The 21,389-nt window shown below is 33.6% G+C and overlaps 5 protein-coding genes and 1 long non-coding RNA gene across 11 annotated transcripts; 4 read left to right on the forward strand and 2 right to left on the reverse strand.

The window, feature by feature from the left end:
• Nucleotides 1-23: 23 nt before the first annotated feature.
• On the forward strand, nucleotides 24-875 carry LOC125057794. The gene is made up of 2 exons (XR_007118264.1): nucleotides 24-255; nucleotides 347-875. It is a non-coding gene; the product is annotated as an uncharacterized LOC125057794 (long non-coding RNA).
• Nucleotides 876-1,319: 444 nt separating this feature from the next.
• On the forward strand, nucleotides 1,320-3,727 carry LOC125057793 (serine/arginine-rich splicing factor 2). 3 transcript variants are annotated; one of them, XR_007118263.1, is made up of 5 exons: nucleotides 1,321-1,660; nucleotides 1,750-1,890; nucleotides 2,128-2,303; nucleotides 2,589-2,655; nucleotides 3,123-3,724. XR_007118263.1 is itself a non-coding variant. In XM_047661691.1 (4 exons), the coding sequence occupies exons 1-3, from the start codon at nucleotides 1,479-1,481 to the stop codon at nucleotides 2,294-2,296; spliced, it is 468 nt and encodes a 155-aa protein (XP_047517647.1). In that variant the 5' UTR covers nucleotides 1,320-1,478; the 3' UTR covers nucleotides 2,297-2,303; nucleotides 2,589-3,727. The 3 variants fall into 3 exon arrangements, 2 of the variants coding, with proteins under 2 accessions (XP_047517647.1, XP_047517646.1); XM_047661691.1 differs by having other exon boundaries at nucleotides 1,320-1,660; nucleotides 2,152-2,303; nucleotides 2,589-3,727; XM_047661690.1 differs by having other exon boundaries at nucleotides 2,589-3,726.
• Nucleotides 3,728-4,584: 857 nt separating this feature from the next.
• On the reverse strand, nucleotides 4,585-8,597 carry LOC125057881 (INO80 complex subunit C). 3 transcript variants are annotated; one of them, XM_047661808.1, is made up of 3 exons: nucleotides 8,174-8,571; nucleotides 7,829-8,056; nucleotides 4,585-4,812 (listed from the first exon to the last, which is right to left on the reverse strand). In XM_047661808.1, the coding sequence occupies exons 1-2, from the start codon at nucleotides 8,319-8,321 to the stop codon at nucleotides 7,857-7,859; spliced, it is 348 nt and encodes a 115-aa protein (XP_047517764.1). In that variant the 5' UTR covers nucleotides 8,322-8,571; the 3' UTR covers nucleotides 4,585-4,812; nucleotides 7,829-7,856. The 3 variants fall into 3 exon arrangements, with proteins under 3 accessions (XP_047517764.1, XP_047517766.1, XP_047517767.1); XM_047661810.1 differs by lacking the exon at nucleotides 4,585-4,812 and having other exon boundaries at nucleotides 7,716-8,056; nucleotides 8,174-8,334; nucleotides 8,469-8,597; XM_047661811.1 differs by lacking the exon at nucleotides 4,585-4,812 and having other exon boundaries at nucleotides 7,716-8,056; nucleotides 8,174-8,334; nucleotides 8,418-8,571.
• Nucleotides 6,312-7,800, forward strand: LOC125057880 (U3 small nucleolar RNA-interacting protein 2). Its single transcript, XM_047661807.1, has one exon. The coding sequence runs from the start codon at nucleotides 6,426-6,428 to the stop codon at nucleotides 7,779-7,781; it is 1,356 nt and encodes a 451-aa protein (XP_047517763.1). The 5' UTR covers nucleotides 6,312-6,425; the 3' UTR covers nucleotides 7,782-7,800.
• A 5,412-nt stretch (nucleotides 8,598-14,009) lies between the features above and the next one.
• Nucleotides 14,010-16,264, forward strand: LOC125057739 (ribosome biogenesis regulatory protein homolog). The gene is made up of 5 exons (XM_047661606.1): nucleotides 14,010-14,252; nucleotides 14,328-14,606; nucleotides 14,729-14,948; nucleotides 15,424-15,686; nucleotides 16,092-16,264. Exons 1-5 carry the CDS (start codon nucleotides 14,104-14,106, stop codon nucleotides 16,237-16,239), a joined length of 1,059 nt encoding a protein of 352 aa, XP_047517562.1. The 5' UTR covers nucleotides 14,010-14,103; the 3' UTR covers nucleotides 16,240-16,264.
• Nucleotides 16,265-16,315: 51 nt separating this feature from the next.
• Nucleotides 16,316-20,302, reverse strand: LOC125057740 (DNA fragmentation factor subunit beta). 2 transcript variants are annotated; one of them, XM_047661608.1, is made up of 5 exons: nucleotides 20,088-20,302; nucleotides 19,762-19,897; nucleotides 19,471-19,659; nucleotides 19,257-19,391; nucleotides 18,891-19,153 (listed from the first exon to the last, which is right to left on the reverse strand). In XM_047661608.1, the coding sequence occupies exons 1-5, from the start codon at nucleotides 20,190-20,192 to the stop codon at nucleotides 19,041-19,043; spliced, it is 678 nt and encodes a 225-aa protein (XP_047517564.1). In that variant the 5' UTR covers nucleotides 20,193-20,302; the 3' UTR covers nucleotides 18,891-19,040. The 2 variants fall into 2 exon arrangements, with proteins under 2 accessions (XP_047517563.1, XP_047517564.1); XM_047661607.1 differs by having other exon boundaries at nucleotides 16,316-19,391.
• Between the last annotated feature and the right edge of the window lie 1,087 nt (nucleotides 20,303-21,389).

Genomic DNA, 21,389 nt, shown 5'->3' on the forward strand with positions numbered 1-21,389 from the left:
GATGGCAAAAAAAAATTTAAAAATTAGCGATTTTCATATGGCAACAAAAAAAAAATTTCAGTTGTCAACTGAAATTTCGAGGAATTGTTTTTGTTTTGGCTTCAAATTTCCTTTAAAAAGTGGTGAAAATGTCGAAGAAACCTCTTCGATCGCAAGCAAGAAGTATTGTTTTCAATGTTTATCAAAGAATACTTGATCAACAAGGTGCAGAACATGCACAATCATCGATATTGAGCTATGTGCAAGTGTTGACTGGTTAGTAGGAATGATACGTCTTGATACTTTGGTTTATTGGATTTTCGTGTGTATTATATTATGTAATTATATAAACTTTGGTTTATTTCAGGGGTTTCTAATACTACCATAAGACGAATTGTTGCCGAAGGCAGATCTAACAGAGGCGTATTTAGTACGCCCGGTAAAAAGAGGAAAGGTGGTTTTGATTTAGAATTGAAAAAAAAACTAAATATCAGATAGATGAGATTTTTAAATCACACGGCCACGAAGTCTTGAGGCTCCCACCATATCATTGTACGTTAAACCCCATAGAATTAATCTGGGGAATAATGAAACAAACACTTGCGGGTAAAAACGTTACTATACCTGCAAGTAACATAAAATTTTTAACAGAGAAGAGATTTAAGAAGCTTACTCTCAAGTAGGGATCGATGAATGGCGAAAATCTTGTTAACATCTAATAAAAATTGAAAATCAGTTCATAGAACAAGAACAGTTAATTGAGATGCAGGAGGATAGGTTTATCTTAAATACTGCGTCTTCCTCTTCATATGAAGACTTTTTTATGGATGTGCAGTATTTGGAACCATTTTCAAGTTCTAATAGCCTATAATTAATTAATAAACTCATGAACAGAATAATTTGAGTTTTCATCTAAATTTCAAACCCCAAATTCGTCACAGTAAAATTTTCAAAAATTATCCTTGATCATTGGATAAATTTGTATATTTGCATGTATCACATACAATCAGCCGCTTTAAGGGAAAAAAAAGTATCAAAACGTTTTACTCCAATTTCCCCAGTATTGCTAGCGTCAATTTCTTTTTTCCCTTTTTGCCATCAGATCCTGGTAGACCTATATATATTTATACAATACATATGCAAATATTTTTACGATATATATCTTTACAAAGAATTTTTCAATGGATAAATGGCATGGCAATTAAAGGCATTGGCAGTCTATCTAAGTAATTATTTAACGAAATATACCACATTTTTTGGATCCTTGCACCTCCAGCGCACATTCGTATTTCGTAGTCAGGAGTTGGCAACACTAGCAATCTATCAAGTATCAACTTTTGCTTCTTGTCTGTGGTTATTTTGTGATTTGGCATCTACACGAGCGGACGCTATTTTTTGAAATTGTTATACGTCGCCATTTTGGAAAGTGTTAATTTGGTCCAGCACATTAATTGAAATATTTTTGCTGCCCTTGATAAAAGTATATAAATTGTACAAAAATGAGTTATGGAAGGCCTCCGCCCCGTATTGACGGGATGGTTTCCCTAAAAGTGGATAATTTAACCTACCGAACAACACCTGACGACTTGCGCCGCGTTTTCGAAAGATGTGGAGACGTTGGCGACATATACATCCCTAGGGACAGATATACAAGAGAAAGCAGAGGATTCGCTTTCGTAAGGTAAATCTTCAATCTATTCTTGCTTCAAATATTTCCATGACGTAACGTGATATTTTTCTAGGTTATGTGATGATTGCTTTTTATTTCAGATTCTTTGATAGACGCGATGCTGAAGAGGCTTTGGACTCGCTCGACGGGCGCATGTTAGACGGGAGGGAACTGCGTGTCCAGATGGCTCGCTATGGAAGACCATCTTCACCCTACAGAAGCCGCCACGACCGTCGCCGCAGGTATGTATCTTTCTTACTCTACACATCTTTCTTTAAAAACAAAAATATTAAGTATTACATTTATAAAAACATATTTGTATACACATATTTACTTATAATCATTGATTTGTTTTCTTTATTTATATTGTAAGATCTTACCCACTTTTACAGGGACATTGTTTGTTGCCTGCGAAAAACTTGATATCATAAACATACATTTTTTAACCATATGTTATTTTGCTGATGGTGTATTTTTAGCAAATCCCGTGGTGGTCGCTCCAGGTCTAGATCCCGGTCTCGGCGTCGTTCATACTCTCGCAGTCGGTCTCGTTCCCGTGCCTCCCGATCAAGGTCTCGCTCAGACTCTAAGAGCTCCAGGGGGCGTTCTCGCAGCCGCTCCAGGTCACGCTCAAGATCCAGGCATTGAAGTTATGGTAAGCATCAATATCAGTAGTCAGTTGATCTGTATATACAATACTATTTAATTAACTAGGCTTTATCTAACTAGATAGATTAAAAATTAAAAAAGAATCTACATACATGCATATGATTATTTACCAAAACTTGGGCTTGAATTATAATATTGATGTATATATTCATCAAAAATACTGACATTATTATTGCCTATAATTGATTATATAATTTCATACCTGAATAAACAATATGATGAAATATAATAAACCTTAATACTGTTATGTGATGATTTATAATATCTTTAGGTTGAGTGCCGATCATGAGCTGAGCTGATATTCTGCACTTGTCCCATCTTAAGCAGTCTCGGCTAAGGTACTATCATTCTTCAATTATAATAAGCACTCAGACATAACTATGATGAACATAGTGGAAAACATGTAACAAAATCTTTTAGTTTTTAAGTTATCTTTTCATATTGTACTTTGAGGTTTTTAAGATAATCTCAACTAAAGCTTTAGTTGTAACTTATAAGATATCACCTCGGATGTAGTAGAAATCAAATTTAATTCTTTATTAATATGTATACTTACTAACAAATGTTTATTACGAACTTTAGAAGCTTTATTTCAGGAGAACAAAATTTTGTGCATCTTATTGTAAATTGGATGATAAAAAAGCAACAATATTTGGTAACTAATGACAAACATGTTTTTACATATTGTGTATTAATTAAATGAACAAAAAGGGTCAAATAGTAATTATTTGATTTCTTGATTAGCTTAATGTTCTCTTACCGTTAAGTAAAAGTAATGAATTAATTTTGATGTTGGTATGCTCAGGGCGTGGCGAGCGCGTGGAGCGAGGCAGTGCAGGGGGGTGGGTTTGCTGATTGCTGACAACTGCTGAATTGCTGTTGCAGTACATAAGTTATGAGTAATATTTTATAATTATTGACAAACCGAGACACGCATCGGCTCTAAGGGAGCCATACTCATTTCATTTTCAAACAATTCACAAAATGCATTGTGTTAATACCAGTTGGATATTATCACAATCATCAATGCCAGTTAAATTTCATTAGTTCTGTCAAATAACATAAGCAGAGACTAACATTTTGATTTGTTTGGCAGGCCGGTGGTGCCGCTGGCCTGTTTGCTGATGCAGTTTGCTGTGCTGTTTCCTGTTGTTTGCAGATCGCGTCTAGGTTTTTCGGTATAACGGGACCCCCTCCCTGCTATTTTAAGTACTTTCAAAGGTCACACTATTTTAAGGAAAAGGTGTGAAGCAATATGGTTACTAATACATTCATCTGTCAAATTGATTACCTTTTCTTTAAAATTATGTTCAAGAAAGAAGTTGCAACAGCTGCGGACACAATTAATGTACCTAGGTTTATTTGAAGTTCTTTTTTCTTTTAATAAAGTATTATTAGTAAAAAATATTTTTATTAGTTCCATAAACCTGCACCCTCAGGCAAATGAATCTTTTGGTAAAGCACTTAATATATCTAATGCATGATGGATTGTCAAGTCTGGAGGCCTACCAGGAGTTTTGTTTAAACAATCCAGTGAGAGAGCTGTTGGGTTTAGGTTCTTATATTGAATCGCATTTTTTCGTAAACTTGCTTCAATATTTAATGAATTGAATCTTAAAATTATTATATATAATTCATCAATAAAGCTGTTTCAAATAACTAATGCAGCCTATACTTCAGTAATTTTAGTCAAAATATAGTAAAATTGTTGGGTGCTATGCTAGTTGACACATTTTTAAACTACTTTTACAAATGATTTAACTAAAATATGATCAATGATGGAGTAAGTTTACATCTCTGTATTTTTGTTGCAAATAAACGGAATTTAATCAGTAACAACATGAAAATTTTCAAATAAACGGCTAGCCATGGGCATATATTATAACTCAAACGAGGGGTTCGCTAAAATACACGAAATCAACGTGGGCAGAAGCTGGATTAAAATAAAATATTTTAAGGAATAGTGTTTTATTGTTTTTGTTAGGGCTCACCCGAGCATCTTGCTTATTCACTGTGGAGTTGTGGACCGTAGCGTTGCGTGCTATAGGTGCACGTATATAAAAAAAAGTGCGTGCTTACAAAGTTGAAAGTACACATGTCAGAAGTGAAACTTCTTTGGCAAACTAATTTTTAAGTCTTGTTCATACACAAATCTAAAATTTTAGATTTCAATTATTTTGCATAAATATAAAATACTAATGTTTCACAAATTTTCTTTACGAAACTTTAATTTTAGAATTTCTATAAGGTAATTCGCCCTTCTCACTCTCAATCGCTCTCTCCCTTTTCTTAGACAAAAACGCTGCACATCTTCGTGACATTTCCGAAAAAATGTACCCTCATGCGTCTAAAGAAGTTTCACTTCAATAAAAGCAAGACACAAATCTTCAAGATATGAGGAAGTACAAGTACCATTGCAGTGGAATGTGCGAGCGAGAACATATCCGCGAATCGCCGTTTGGTGAAAGAATTGCAACTTTTCTGTAGTTTAACACCTGTAACATAATGTCAAATTAATGGAATGGTGGCTGTAGCAGCTACTCCCAGGTTCTCTTAGTAGTATGCTAACGCCAAATTTTCCTACAAACTGACGTGATGGATAGGAGGCGTTTAGTGGGTTGAGACTTATGATTAAGGTTATAACGAAGGTAAAAATATTAGTTGAAAGGTGCACAAATTGTATCTAATAAGTACACTTCTGGACACATCTATTGGCCCACCTTGCATTTTCAGCTTTTGGTCCTACCTAGAAATTTATATTAGGTCGAGTAAAAAGCAGTTTTTATGCAGTTTTGAACCTGGCACATTCATAATTGCATTCAATATATTTTTTTTTTAAATTCGAACACAGAATTTAAAGAAACAAAAGACAAATTGGAGCCTGCTCATTGATATTAAACAATCGAATACTAAGAAAACTTGATTTTATTGGTTTAGTTGGATTTAATTCTTGAAAAAGTGATTTTTGTCTTTGGTTTTGCAACAAACATTACTTATTCTTAACATTAAGATGAGGTTCTATCAATAATCTACGGATACTTCGATTGAAGTCGCCGCCCAAGCTGTGGCACTTATCCAGGCCAGACACAGCCAAAGAAATGTGAGTGATCAACTAAATTTAAGTCAATCTGCTGTCCGAAACGTTTATCGGAGATACCCAGAGACTGGCGGCTTTGTTCGTCGCCAAGGAAGGCCACGATTTCGGGGCACAACTGAAAGGCAGGATCGATTTATCGTGACGACCAGCTTGAGAAATCGTCACCTTACCTCCATTGAGATACAAAACTAACTTCGCGACTTCCATGGAGTAAATTTGAGCGCTCGAACTGTTCGGAGAAGATTAAAAGAACGCGATATGGTATCACACAAGCCAGCTAATGGCCCAAAACTACCGCGAGCCCACCGAATAGCGCGCCTTCATTTCGCGCGCTCACACTTAAATTGGACTCAGTAGCATTGGAACGGTGTACTCTTTTCTGATGAGTCTAAAATTGCGTTACATGGCAATGATGGAAGGAAGAAGGTCTACCGACGTAAGGGAGAGCGTTTTGCACAATGCTGCTTTGAAGAGAGGGCATAAAAACTTTTACTCGACCTAATATAATTTTTTAGGTAGGACCAAAAGAAACTGAAAATACAAGGTGGGCCAATAGATGTGTCCAGAAGTGTATTTTAAAAATTATAGTTTGAATTGTTTGATAATATTTAAATAAACGTGATGTATCAAAGTCACAGATTAAATAAGTACTGCCGGGAGTGATATTTCACGTTTGGTCCCGTAACCATTTACACTAAACTACATTAATTTTAAATGATTTTGTCTCAAGCCCTGATTGAAATTTGAAACTTCGAACAGCTAGATCAGTGAGCTTAGTCGACAGCATCCCAAATAACTTGCTGTTTAATCTATGGTAAAAAATAAATTATGGCTAACAAATGACAGCTTTGTTTTGTTAGTAAAGTAGTTGACAAATGACAATTAACAAAATCAAACTTCAATTAAACGTGGTGTACCGTCTGCCGTCAACCGTGTATATCATACATGAAAGTGTAAACTTGTGTATTTGGAATTAAAGTTCATAATTATATTAAACAAAAACCATTCACAATGTCTTCAAAATTTTTTCTTAAAGGCAAATCTAGGCAAGTACACAAAAGAAAAAGCGAAATTATTAATAAAAAGAAGGCCAAAAAACCAAATGCACCTAACCTCGAAAACGGTCATGAATCCTCGGAAAGTGATTTAGAAATAAAACAATTCTCAGACGCTGAACAATCTGAAAGTGATCACGAAACTGCAGAACAAAAAAAGCTTAGATTAGCAAAAAAATATCTTCAAGAAATCGAAAAAGAAGAAGCTAAACGAGCTGAACTGCAAGATGTAGACGATGCAATAGAGAAAAGATTACAAAGAGACTATTTAGAACAAAAAGGTAAATTACGAATTCAAGTAGCTAGTAAGTATATTGCTCCTTCGAAGAACGATGTTCGGTTAATTCGCGCCAAGGAACATCGCCTAGCATTAACATCTATAAGTGTAAGCAATGATGGTCAATATGCTTTTACTGGCTGCAAAAGTGGTACTTTAATTAAATGGGGCATAAAAGAGAAGAAAAAACTTGGGGTGGTTACTTTTAAAACACATTCACAATTCATAAAAGGAGGAATCACTTCATTAGCTCTTACCACAGACATAAAATATTTAGCAACTTCAGATGATTCTAATGATATTCAAATCTGGGATCCCCATTCACTAAAACACCTTCATACGTTTAAAGGCCATAAAGGAACAGTTATTGGTCTAGTATTTAGAAGGAACACACATGATTTATACTCAGCATCAAAAGACAGGTCGGTAAAAATTTGGTCATTGAGTGAAATGGCATATGTTGAGACCTTGTTTGGTCACCAGTCTCCTGTTACTGCAATTGATGCACTTACAAGAGAAAGAGCAATTACAGCTGGAGGAAGAGACACAACTGTAAGAATATGGAAAATTGTTGAAGAATCACAGCTAATATTTAATGGACCACAAGGAAGTTTAGATGATGTCAAGTTATTAGATGAAGAACATTTTCTATCAGGTAGTGATAATGGGACCATTTGCTTATGGAGTGTATTAAAAAAGAAGCCACTTTACTCAGTACCAGAAGCTCATGGTTCAGAAAATGGCGTTCCTAGATGGATAACTTGTCTTACAACATTATTAAACTCCGATCTTTTTGCATCGGGATCATATGACAGTCATATACGGTTATGGAACATATGTGATGCTTATAAAAAGTTTGAACCTATTTTTAATGTAGAAATAAATGGTTTTGTGAACAGTATGCACTTTACAAGTGACGGTAAACAGTTATATGCAGCAGTGGGACAGGAACATAAATCAGGAAGATGGTTTAAAAAAAATAATGCTAAAAATGGTTTATTTGTTATTAGTTTTAATTTTAAATTAGATAAATAAAAAAATATTATTTTCAATAGCCCTCACTATTATTTAGTGTGCATTACCATTTTAATACATTTATGCTTATGTATTTTATCCAACAATTGTTGTAGCTCCTCTTAATTGTAAATATCCCGCTGTAATATCCATTGGAAGGTTTCTAACAGTTGCAAACTCTTCAGCATTACTATAGTAAAGTTTTGAGTGACGATCCATATAAGGTGCTGGTAATCCAGATATATCAGAGTATTTTTTAGTTGGTTTAAAAGTTGGAGGGGCATTTATTGAATAATCTGGAACAGATAAAAGACAAACGACAGTATACATACAGTAAATAATTTGGCTAGTTAACATATGCAGTACATAAGGAGCACAAGATATATAGGTATTTCTCGTCAATTGAAACTTACAAAGAACCGCATCCTCTGTCCATGGTAAAGCCCTGTCTGCAACCAATATTTGCTTTAATGATCTCCACATCCGCTTTTTACATCCACTTTTAACAATGAACTTATTTTCGGTTTTGAAGCAATAAGTTCTCTCTGATTCTCCAGTCATTTTATATGTACAGCTGTACAAATCAAATTAAGCTTAAGAGGTAATATTAGTTCAAATATTTTTAACAAAAGAAAAAGGACTAGGAAGACTATTTACGTTAACTGATTAATCTATGTTCAAATGCTATCTTGATATTATTAGAATTACCAATTTAAATTTTTCTTCACTTACAACTTCTTATATTTTCTATTTGTAACTTGGAACTTCATAGCCGTATCTATAGTCGAATTTTTAATTAGACGAAGTCAACTGACGTTTACGGTGCTGTCAGTTTTTAATGAAATAAAAATAGTGTTGTGACAAAGTAAAAACCCCTGAATTAATGATCGGTGATGGCACTATAGTCGAATTTTTAATTAGACGATATCAACTGACGTTTACGGTGTTGTCAGTTTTTAATGAAATAAAAATAGTGTTGTGTCAAAGTAAAAACCCCTGAATTAATGATCGGTGATGGCACTAGTCGCCGCGCCGCGCTTTGTAATAAGACGTCAAAAAACTGATTGTAGTTACATAGTACTAGTACCTAACTTATATCAGAGCACTTTTATACAATTTTGAAATAGAAATAATATTCTTTTATTGTTTGAAATGATTGACTATTCACACTCATTGTTCATTCATCTGATTGAACAAGAACTGAACGCATCACTATTACTTTAAATATGGCAACATTATTTTACAAAGTGACATTAGCTACTGTCAGTTGGCTTCGTCTAATTAAAAATACGACTATAGTTGCCGCTCCGCGCTTTGTAATAAGACGTCAAAAAACCGATTGTAGTTACATAGTACTAGTACCTAACTTATATCAGAGCACTTTTATACAATTTTGAAATAGAAATAATATTCTTTTATTGTTTGAAATGATTGACTATTCACACTCATTGTTCATTCATCTGATTGAACATGAACTGAACGCATCACTATTACTTTAAATATGGCAACATTATTTTACAAAGTGACATTAGCTACTGTCAGTTGGCTTCGTCTAATTAAAAATACGACTATAAATGAAAGTATAAGGCAAAACATACACATTTAACATTATGGGGCATCCACACGCTGGCTGTTTGTCACAAACACCGCAAACACACACATCCACAATCCACATGCTTGGCGAACGTTCATAAAGCCCCATCCACACGCTTGACAAACAATGGCAAACAGCCAACAGCAAACAGCAAACACGGACGTGTGGATGGGTGTTTGTCGTTGTTTGCCTGTTTGTGTTTGTGTTGGGCAGTGTTCGGCATCGGTGTCGGTTTTAGTTGCCAGATCAAAGGATGTTTGGCAAACAGTTTGCTACGTATCCACACGTTTGGCCAGCGATCAGTATGCGCGCGAGCTTGCGGGAGGCGGACGTATTTACTTGCTACACTTTTTCAATTAAAGCCCAAATAATAAAGTCTAAAGCCGTACCTTGTACGATTTCTATGTATTTTAATCATCCACCATCGTCTTTGCTTTCTTCTTTTTTTCCTTTTTTCTTTCTCTTGCTTTAATTTATAATAAAAATATGTCAACCCGAAAGTAATAGCTGCCACAAGCTCGTCGTCCGCCATGTTTGCCGATTCGGAATGTTATGAACGTTCGCCAAGCATGTGGATGGCTGTTTGTGTTGGGTGATTGTGGTTGGTGTTTGGGACTTCGTTTGCTGTTTGCGGTGTTTGTGACAAACAGCCAGCGTGTGGATGCCCCATAACATTCCGAATCGGCAAACATGGCGGACGACGAGCTTGTGGCAGCTATTACTTTCGGGTTGACATATTTTTATTATAAATTAAAGCAAGAGAAAGAAAAAAGGAAAAAAAGAAGAAAGCAAAGACGATGGTGGATGATTAAAATACATAGAAATCGTACAAGGTACTGCTTTAGACTTTATTATTTGGGCTTTAATTGAAAAACTGTAGCAAGTAAATACGTCCGCTTCCCGCAAGGTCGCGCGCATACTGATCGCTGCCAAACGTGTGGATACGTATTACGTACTGCAAACTGTTTGCCAAACATCCTTTGATCTGGCAAGATAAACCGACACCGATGCCGAACACTGCCCAACACAAACAGGCAAACAACGACAGACACCCAGCCACACGTCCGTGTTTGCTGTTTGCTGTTGGCTGTTTGACATTGTTTGGCAAGCGTGTAGATGGGGCTTTACACTGATACAGAGTACCCTTAATTGGAAATTAATATTTCTCAGAGAAATTTTCTCTGTGAGTAGATAGGATATGATGTAAACTTCTTTGTTGTAAACTTCTTACATGATACTATTATAAACTGATGACATTGTCAATCTGTTTAGACACTAACTTTTGTCAATGTATCAAAATGTAACCAAAATATTTTACTGTTAATTTAGCTTATTTGTGGTACTGATGCTTCGGCTACGTTACATACTTGAAGTGGATGTTTTGGCCCATCGAAAGAGAACTCTAGCGATGAATGTTCTTTGAGGACGTCATGGCCGATAATTATATCAGCACAAAGATTTTTCACGATAAGAAGATTCACATTATCATATTTATGATTTCCAATTTTCAGGCTTTGCAAAGTTTGACCTTCTACTTGTGAAGTATGATTAAGAGAGGCCATAGAAATAATCTGATTGCAGGTTTTTCTTTTTAACCCGCATAGTCTTGCAAAACTGTCATTTATAAAACTGATGGAGCTGCCGGTATCGAGAAGTGCCTCTGCTCTCATTCCTCGAATATACGCGGGTACAGTTGCTTTGTGTAATGAATTAGGTGCAGCTGCTGTGATACAAGAAAGATTTTCAGTACCTACTACCATACAATTTGTAGGTTTAGCAGAGCTTCTGCAAACAGTGGCAAAGTGCCCCTTCTTGTTGCAGAGCTGACAAGACTTTTCAAATGCAGGGCAGTTCTTACGAGAATGTATTTGTCCCCCACAAAAGAAACATTTTCGTCTTCAAGTACTAATAACAAAAACCGAAACTCATAGAAAACGTCTTGTGATTGATTACTCTCAGACAATTAATCGTTACACAGAACTCGACGCGTACCCTTTACCAAACATTGAGGACTTAGTTTCGAAAGTGGCAAAGAATATATTTTTCAGCCTAATAGACTTGAAAAGCGGGTACCATCAAGTACCTATACTACCCGAAGAAAGAAATTTTACCGCTTTTGAAGCGCTCGGAAATTTGTACCAGTTCAGGCGTATCCCTTTTAGAGTAACAAATGGTGTTTTGAGTTTCCAACGTACAATCGATTGGATTATAAGGAAAGAAAAGCTTCAAAACACATATGCGTATCTTGATGATATAACTATTTGTGGCCGTACTCTTCAAGAACACGATCATAACTTAGAAAGTTTTATGAATGCCGCAAAGAAATACGGTTTAACACTAAGTATGCTAAAATGCAAATTTTCTCAAGAGTCAATTAATATTCTAGGCTATAATATTCAAAACCACATAATTAAACCTGACAGTGAGCAACTCAAGCCACTGATTAATTTACCTGCACCAAGCGATTTACCGACCTTAAGAAGGACACTCGGCATGTTCGCACATTATTCTAAATGGATTCCAAACTTTTCTGAACGGATCCACTCATTTGCTAATACGACTACTTTTCCGCTCACAAGCGAGCAAATTAAATGTTTCGAAGGCCTGAAAAATGCTATCGCAAAGTCTTCTAGACATGCAATTGATGTAAATATACCTTTTACAGTCGAAACTGACGCTTCCGATCATTCCATTGCAGCAGTACTTTCGCAAAATTCTAGACCAGTGGCGTTTTTCTCAAGAACTTTGAATTCAAGCGAACAAAACCATTCCGCCATTGAAAAAGAAGCTTACGCCATTGTTGAATCATTGAAGAAATGGAGACATTTCCTTATCGGTAGACACTTTAAGTTGGTAACTGACCAACGCTCGGTTTCTTTTATGTTTAATATGAAACATACAAGTAAGATAAAGAATGAAAAGATTCAAAGATGGCGACTGGAACTAGCTGTTTTCAAATTTGATATTATATACAGACCGGGGAAAGAGAACTATGCTGCTGATGCACTATCCCGAGTTTGTGCCACTGTAGAAACACGTACTGCAAAACTTTTCTCGCTGCATGAGGCTCTTTGTCATCCAGGCATAACGAGAATGTTTCACTGGGTTCGCTCTAAAAACCTTCCCTATTCCATTGAAGAAGTCAGAACAATGACAAAATATTGTCAAACCTGCTCTGAAATAAAACCTAGATTCTTCCGAAATACTTTTGATGACCAGAGGAAACTTTTTAAAGCGACGGCTGCTTTTGAACGCCTTAGCTTAGATTTTAAAGGACCAGTTCCAACAAACAATAATAACAAATTCATACTTACCGTGATTGACGAATTTTCACGTTTCCCGTTTGCTTTCCCATGCTCGGATGTGAGCTCGAAAACAGTGATTAAACACCTCAACAACTTGTTTATGATATTCGGCATGCCTTCTTACGTTCATTCAGATCGCGGAACAGCATTTCTCTCTGCCGAAGTACAGGAATTTTTACATGTTCGAGGTATTGCCACTAGTAGAACTACAGCTTATAACCCTCAAGGTAATGGTCAAATAGAAAAATTGAATTCTACTCTTTGGAGAACGATTCTTTTGGCGCTGAAGACGAAGAATCTTTCGGTAGAAAATTGGGAGCAAGTATTACCACAAGCCTTACATTCAATTCGATCTTTACTTTGTACAGCCATAAATTGCACTCCACATGAAAGAATGTTTAGACACCCAAGACGATCTACTAACGGCACCTCTGTTCCATCGTGGCTTACAAATTCTGGACAAGTCTTGATGAAGAAATTTAATCGTATAAATAAATATCAGCCATTAGTAGAAGAGGTTGAATTGATACACAGCAATCCTGATTATTCATACATTCGGTTCCCAGATGGCCGAGAAACAACGGCGTCAAATCGTCATTTAGCACCATTGGGTTCAGAAGGGGTAGATCTGCGAATAAATAATGACTATCATAACGTCACAGAACCACATACGGAAACAGAAGACCAAAACTTGGAAATTCCTTCATCTAATGAGACGGGACCTGTGGTACTTGATAATAGCAGAGAGCTAGAGACTGATCTACCATCATCACCAACGCCGGAGTCAACATTTCGTAGATCTAGCACCGAGTTACCATCATCATCACCGCCGGAGCCAACACTTCGTCGATCTGGCCGCGTCCGTAAAATACCAGAATTATTAAAAGATTATATTTTAAAATAGTGCGGGAAAATGATGTAAACTTCTTACATGATACTATTATAAACTGATGACATTGTCAATCTGTTTAGACACTAACTTTTGTCAATGTATCAAAATGTAACCAAAATATTTTACTGTTAATTTAGCTTATTAAAACCTTATATTCTTAAAAGGTTTTGTCTTATTTCAGGATATATAAAATATCAATTTACTGCCATAGAGTACTTTACTTATAGGGTATAACGGGTTTACTTCTATATTCGTTATCTTACTTATATTTGGTTGAATCCTTATGGAATGGATCATTGATATGTAAATAATTTACAATTACAATTCAAAATAATATAATAATAATTAATTAATTATTATTTATTTTTATAATTATTATATAGTTTGGCGCGTCTGGCAACCCTAGACCTGTTTTGTCAATACATTAATTTTGACTTGTAATTGTAATATGTCAACTTCAACTACTCTTATGATTCTGACAAATTTCAAAGCACATGTGGTTTAGTGTGAATTGTTGAACAATTATTGTTCACTGTAGTTACATTTCATGAAATGGATTTAGTAAACGAGATATTAGAGCGGGAGCAGCAGAAGGCTGATAAGTATAAGCCTATTACAGTTGAAAAACACCTGGATGTCGAATTTGATATTGGCACGCTCGTTGCATTTGACACTAATGATCTCGATTCTAAACTTATCAAGTAAGTATATTAATATTTGTGCTTGTTCTATTACTAATATTTTTTTTATCTTTATACATTTATGTTATTTCGCAGGTCAGAAAAGGACAGGGATTCTTACTTGGAATCATTAACTCGTGACAACACGCAGCTCTTATTGAATAAAATATGGGAGCTTTCAACTGAGAGAATAGATGAAGCAATTGTAGTTCGATTACCACAACCAACAACTGTAATTCCTAGAGCTAAACCTGTGCCAAAACCTAAACCATTAACTAAGTGGCAAGAATTTGCTAAAGCTAAGGGCATAACTAAGACAAAGAAGTCCAAGTTAGAATGGGATGAACAGTTACAGAAATGGGTACCATTATATGGGTAAGTAGTAACATCATTATTTGAGAGCTTTATAGTTGTTTTGTTAGGCTATGCTCTGGGAGGCAATCTGATACTTAATACTTTATATTAGTATACATTTAATAAGTTGCCTTTTTCAACAGTTTCAAAAAAGCAGCTGCAGAAAAAGAAAAGAACTGGCTGATACCTGTTCCACAGAACCTAGATCCAATGACAGATATGTATGAAAAAAAAGCATCAGAGAAGTCAGAAAAAGTAGCAAAGAATGAATTACAACGATTGAAAAATATTGCTAGGGCAAGAAAAGTTAAAATACCCAGAGTCGGATTACCAATCACATCTGATAAAGCTTCATCCACACAGGTAAGTTAATATATTTTAAATTTGCACTTTGATCTAAGATCCTGGCAAAGAAGTATTGCCTTGGGTGCATATTATATTAAATTAACCAGCAATGAAATAGAACATTATGAAGTGGCTTTTGTATCTATTTAGATTAGTATTATTAAGTTTGATTTATTAGGCAAGTACTACACATTCAAATTTAATCTGCTAGAGAATTAATTTATGTTGGTGTGTCATATATATTTTTACATTTTATTAATTAAAGATGGTTTATTTGAATATCTTATCTTGTTAGTATTTAATTCAATGAACATTATTTTACAGGAAGACTAGCATTATAAAGACGTAAAATGGTGGTCTTACTGCTATTGCGTTTTTTTTAAGTTTGTTGCATTTGAAATTAGCAGAACAAATCAGCTTGTTTGAATTATTTTAGTTAATTATAAGATACACATACTCAGTAGTAAAAAGTACATTTTATTTTAATTTACAGTTGGCCACAGCCACCTCAGTGGCAAAGGCGTCAACAGCATCTCTTGGTAAATTCCAAGATAAACTTCCAAAAGAAAAAGATGCCAGGGGCAAGGGAGTCCATGAGCTCATTCCAGGAAAAGAAAGAAAGAGAAAACTTCCAGTGCCAACTCCAGCTGCTGAAAAGGAGCACAATTTGAGTATCATTGACAGGATTCTTAAGAAACGGCCTAAAATCGATATGGAAAAAGCTGTTTCAAAACATATTCATGAAGAACAAGTTCAGTAAGTTATAGCTCTAATTCATTATGTACATATATGAATTTTTGTTTATGCATCACATAAATATTTAATTGAAATGAATGTTTTCTTATCTGTGGCCTATCTTTTCTAATTTGTAATCATAAGTTATGACATTGTCCTTTTTTTTATAAGGTTCATTTCCATTTACAAGATTATCTAAAGACCTATAATGTATGTGTAGTTATATAATAACTAGGTTTTAAAATTTCTGTTCAAATGTCACATGATAAAATAATAACTACACTATAATAACTCTCAGTACTGTCAATAACAGGAGCTTTTTTATGACATAAAAGTAACATCAACTCATGTAAACTGAAAAATGTTATAAATTATTCTATCATAGATATTTTAGAGTAATGTTATTTATGAATTATTGTTTTTCAGGAGATCAGAAGAAAAACAGAGTATGAAACCTATGAAAGGTAAACCGAAAGGTAAAGGTAATGCAACCAACTTTTCAGCAAAGAAGCCTAAAGGAGGGAGGGGACAGAGAAATCCTAATAAAAAGAACCCTGGCAGGAAGAGGAGATAAATTAGCTTTATGTTTAATTGTAATATTTGTTTTTTTAACTTTGTTTTTTAATTCTGTTCAGATAAAACTAAAATGGTAAGATTGCAAAAAACTTTATATAATATTTTTATCACCTTTATTTATGACCAATACATTTGTATGTTATTATTTCAAATATGTAGGTTGTCACAATAAATATGAAGTAGATAAAAAAAAGTTTTTTCTACTAGTAAATAGTTTGACTTATCTTTTTGGCACATAACATTATATATATTCAACTTTCTTAAATAACATCTAATAGGAGAAGGATTAATACTGTATAACAATAGCTAATAATCCCAACACTCCCATCTAACCACTTCTAAATGAAATCAGTACAGAAATTAAGTAAAATCTATGCCTTTTTAAAAAACTACTAATGAGAAATAATAGTGCTAATATATAGCTATGAACGGCTTTAAACTCAGTATTGTCTACTTAATCTTAATTTGTAACTAAATCTTATATTCTTGTCTAGGTGCTTATGCTACATTAATCTTCCAGTTATAACATATATTTTTCTTAGCTATGAATTTTTTTTGCCTATAACATTAATATACTACAACTCAAACTTCTATAAAGCTATGTTGGAAGCATCTATGATTAATTACAAGTCAGCCTACAATTTACATCACATACAAATCTACTTTTAAACTTACAATAAAAGTTTTTAAAATGATTTCAACAACACTGATTAATTACACTACTCAAATCACATAATGATGTAACATTACAAATTGAACAAGGGCAGCAAGTTTAACAAGTTTTAAACTTCTATATAAGCACTAAGCATTGCTAATAACAATTTTTAAAATATCTGACAGTGATTATTTACGATTTAAATGATATTTATTTTTTATCTGAGTACAACATTTTATCAATATGTATATGAATATTTATTAGTAATCAATATCAGTACATAATTTTAATTAATACATTTGTACAACTTTATAACTCATCAATTATAGAAAATAAATAGGAACCTTAAACAAGTTTGAATCTGCTAGAGAAGCTGAAACATTGCACCTAATGACGGATTCACTGATTTTAAGTAAATAAAATAATCTACTTAAAATGTTAAGGACAAAAATATCTATTCTTAACTAGGAAGGAAAGAATGTAACACATGAATTGTCTATTTTTTACATAATATAAACAGGACATGTTTTAGCCTGAAACATTAATATTACTAACCATCCAAATATTTTTTGGATTTCTAGCATAGAAATAAGGATCTTCAAATATCAATAGATAAACCAGTGCAATGATTAACTGAGCATAAAAAAGTTTATATCAAATAAGTAAAAAAATCATTTCACTTGCTATCTAAAACCCTGTGTTTGAGTAAATTTTCATCAAGACAACTATAAAAAAATATTTTAAAATGTGTTAAAACTAAATTATTAAATTCGTTATAACATTTAAGTCAAATATTTAAATTATGATTATGTCTTAGCTTTAAAAATACTCATGATGACTTTTGGTACAGGTATTGTTTCAGTTTTGAAACCTTTATTCTGCATATATGTAATTAAATAAAAGCAGAATATATATTGGTCAAAGGTATAGAATTCAAATCATTCCAAATAAACTGGTTTCAATCTGTACCTAAAGCCATACAAACTCTTACTTAAATCTAACTCAAGGGATTACAGGAGATCAATTAAGGAATAGAAAAATTCATCTAATGATAAAGTACTTACAACAACAATAAAAATGTAAATAATCACTACATAGAAAGGCTACTTGATTCAGGACAATCACCCAATTAATGGACAATTATATATTAACTTATATTATTCTTACCCTTATGTTATATGAGATATTAAAAATTATTGTAATATGATCTCATTATAAACTCAAACTAAAGGTCTATTTAGAAAAAAAAATTTGAACATACAAAGGGAAAATAAACTAATTTATTGACCATCCTCCTCTATATTCATAAATATAACAAGAATATTCCCATATACTGGTAAATATATTTTTATACAAAAATATATATTTTATTAAATAGATGATTAGAATCAATATATTTAGTAAGAATTTTTCCTTCTGTACTGGCTAAAATATAATGGCAGTATTGTATCTATTAACTGGATAATAAATATTATTTATTTTTCTTTTATACATAAAATGTATAAAAGAAAAATAAATTTGTTTTATAGACCATGGGCATATTAATCCTCTATTCAAATTGCAGGACAGTTATGTTTTGTGTTTATAGATACATATATAATTCTGATAAGAACTCTGAGAAACTTTCCAATTTTGGAATCTTATTTGGTTCTTTTCAGAAACAGATTATAACTATACCCTAGGCTCGTGTAAGTCAGTCATTTACAGCAAACTGATTTTTGAATATTGAATAAAACATGTCAACTCTATAGAAATCCAAGTACTAGATTGAGAAAAATGCGAACTCATTAATGTAGTTAAATATGCTAAAAAATAAATAATATTAATTTTTTTAGCATATTATTTAGACTGAATTTAATTTTTAATACTTTTCTGGTCAAGACACTCCTGGCACACTGTGTATATATTTGATGGAGCATCATGTTTACCTTTATAGTGGCATACAATATGCACTAGTTTTAAATTTTCATGTGTAAATATCTGCAGATAATACCGCTCTGTATCTATGTCACCACACTTAATATTTTGTTTACAACCTATGCAATTAATATTGCCATAATAAATGTTATTCAATGCTTGAATAATTGCTGGTATTATAGTTCTAGATAGCTCAATTCTGTGATCCAAATTCCATGTCTGAAAAATTATGCGTTCTTCACGACTTCTATAAGGGTTGATGATATGTTCATTTTCATATTTGCACTTGCTATCATTCCACAGTCCACCACATAGAAAGAGGCCGGTCTTGTTACATAATCTTAAATTGTTTTCATACTTTCTATTGAAATATCCCTCATTATATTTATTACTTTCCAATAATTTCCGTAATTCTAAAAGAAAATTATCAACAAGACCCTTACCGTGACCATTTTTTGAATGAACATATAATTCTGAAGATTGTAATGCAGTTTTTGTCTTGTAGTAGTATCCCCTCATTCTTTCTTTAACCCTTTTAGACATAGATTGCTCCTTAGTTTTCTCTGATGGTTCAAGACCTAAAACAAATTAATAGCAAAATCATACTATATTTATCAGCTATTAACTCAATTGATTTATATAATAGTTTTGCCTGACCTTCAAACCAATGTGGATCCTGAGTTCTCTCACTTAACATGGTTTTATTATCATCAGCAGCTGCAATATATCTTTGCAGCACCAAAAACTTCTCTCGCAAATTGGTATCAAGAAACTCCTTAGCTGCAAGGCCAGTTTCAATAAAATCTTTCTTAGAAGATCTAATCATATTGTAGAAGAAATCAAAGTCTGTAAAACAGATTTATTCCATATAGATTTTTCTTACATAGTCTTACACTTTCGAAGGAAGATTAATACTACTTCATCATTCATTAAATTAATAAAACATACCATTTACCATTGTCTCTTTTTTCTGCAACAGAATAAAAAGTGTCTGTGGTGGTAAAGTTTTCAAGTAGTTGTCGTCATCTACAAGTGTTCCGTCTTCTGCTACATATAATCGGCATTCCGCGCAACTGGCATTGAACTAGAAACCAACAAACTAAATTAGGTCATGGCTTTTTTAAATGGGTCAAGGTTGCGCAAGCCTTGGCCCGCTTTTACAAAAGAAGGAACTACAACAAAAATATTTTTAACAATAAGAAAATGTCACGTAATGAAATCACATAAAATCTTATTAACAGACAAAAGAAAATATTTATGTTTTAATAACTCACCCCCAACTTTCTGCATGATTTCTCAATTAATTCTTGTAAATTTTCAGCAGCGATACCAATTTTTTTTTCTCTTTTTACATCGGTCACCTTATATCCTTTTTTCATTGTATAGATAATTAACACGCCAATAATCGAAATCCTTAAATCAAGTTGAAATTAACGCGCAAAAAATATTAGACGACACGATCACAAATCACAAATCACAATACATTCAAGTTCATAGACAATACTATTAATAGAGTAGGGTATGGAATTATAATACATACAGAGAAGACACATTATAAGTTTAGCAAAAGTGTTTGTCACGCCCTCTTATGCTCAGCCCCTAAACGAGAATGACAATAAATATAATATATTTTTTAATTAAATATAATATATTATATTTATGTTTATTGTAGAATTCTTTCAAATTACCTTAAAATTACTACATTTTGGGTATTTTTTTATGTAACAGGAGGTAAACGTGCTGAAGGCTCATTTGATGTTAAGTGATACCACCGCCCATGGACGCTCACATTGCCAGAAGGTTTGCAAGGGCGTTGCCGGCATTTTAAGCATTGGTACGCGTACGTTCGGGGTACTTCAGTGAGCTGCTGGTTCCACATAGTGGCAAAAAAAGCCTTAAGAAATGCGCAGATGAAACAACGGACGTCGAGGTGCAGCAAAAGGAGCCGATACCGGGTAGCTCCTGCCCAGTGATGACAACAGTAGTCCACGTGGGGCCAAGTTGCGCTGATGTTGCTGAACATCATTCGTTATGTCAACGCCCAGTATTTCGATGCTAGTTGAGGCTTTAAGAAGAGTGTCTTCAAAGAAAGTAGTAGCGACAAATGGTGTTTTTTTTTAGCGGAAACTGGACTAGATATAGTCTGTCCCAGTCCGAATAAAAAAATAGCAAGCAACGTGCTACCTATTACCGATCTTAAATAAGTTTGTCAGTTTTCTATTTGATCAATGTACTAACTATATATTATATACTTAAATTATAGGGTTCCGAAAATTTTGAAATTATCGATACCTACTCGTTCGTATTAATCCTAATTAGTACTTGTATTTCATTGTTTGCAACTTTCTGTATCATTTAATTCTTACTAGAATAAAGTGTTTACTTTAATATCCAAAAAGTACCCAAAACCGAATCAGAGCACCCCACTATCCACGTGGTCTTGTCTGCCCTACCCCTAGAGTGTATATAAAAAATCGGCGCGGAGGTTGAGCAGCACTAGAATAGGATGAATAGTCACTGCGTTATAGTGTTCGTTTTCCAATTACAGCATTATGCGGCATAATGCTCAACGTTAA

Source organism: Pieris napi, chromosome 17 (assembly GCF_905475465.1).
Source record: "Pieris napi chromosome 17, ilPieNapi1.2, whole genome shotgun sequence".
Classification (NCBI taxonomy): Eukaryota; Metazoa; Arthropoda; class Insecta; order Lepidoptera; family Pieridae; genus Pieris; species Pieris napi.

Excerpts from the sequence above, each read along its gene's own strand:
- LOC125057793 (XM_047661690.1), top strand. The coding sequence starts at position 1,479 with ATGAGTTATGGAAGGCCTCCGCCCCGTATTGACGGGATGGTTTCCCTA. Across the intron at positions 1,661-1,749 it reads AGAGGATTCGCTTTCGTAAG|ATTCTTTGATAGACGCGATG; the intron begins GTAAATCTTCAA and ends TTTTTATTTCAG. Across the intron at positions 1,891-2,127 it reads CGCCACGACCGTCGCCGCAG|CAAATCCCGTGGTGGTCGCT; the intron begins GTATGTATCTTT and ends GTGTATTTTTAG.
- LOC125057880 (XM_047661807.1), top strand. The coding sequence starts at position 6,426 with ATGTCTTCAAAATTTTTTCTTAAAGGCAAATCTAGGCAAGTACACAAA.
- LOC125057881 (XM_047661808.1), bottom strand. The coding sequence starts at position 8,321 with ATGACTGGAGAATCAGAGAGAACTTATTGCTTCAAAACCGAAAATAAG. Across the intron at positions 8,057-8,173 it reads GACAGAGGATGCGGTTCTTT|ATTATTCAATAAATGCCCCT; the intron begins GTAAGTTTCAAT and ends TATCTGTTCCAG.
- LOC125057740 (XM_047661607.1), bottom strand. The coding sequence starts at position 20,192 with ATGAAAAAAGGATATAAGGTGACCGATGTAAAAAGAGAAAAAAAAATT. Across the intron at positions 19,660-19,761 it reads AAAAGAGACAATGGTAAATG|ACTTTGATTTCTTCTACAAT; the intron begins GTATGTTTTATT and ends TCTGTTTTACAG. Across the intron at positions 19,392-19,470 it reads GGATCCACATTGGTTTGAAG|GTCTTGAACCATCAGAGAAA; the intron begins GTCAGGCAAAAC and ends AATTTGTTTTAG.
- LOC125057739 (XM_047661606.1), top strand. The coding sequence starts at position 14,104 with ATGGATTTAGTAAACGAGATATTAGAGCGGGAGCAGCAGAAGGCTGAT. Across the intron at positions 14,253-14,327 it reads CTCGATTCTAAACTTATCAA|GTCAGAAAAGGACAGGGATT; the intron begins GTAAGTATATTA and ends GTTATTTCGCAG. Across the intron at positions 14,607-14,728 it reads AAATGGGTACCATTATATGG|TTTCAAAAAAGCAGCTGCAG; the intron begins GTAAGTAGTAAC and ends CTTTTTCAACAG.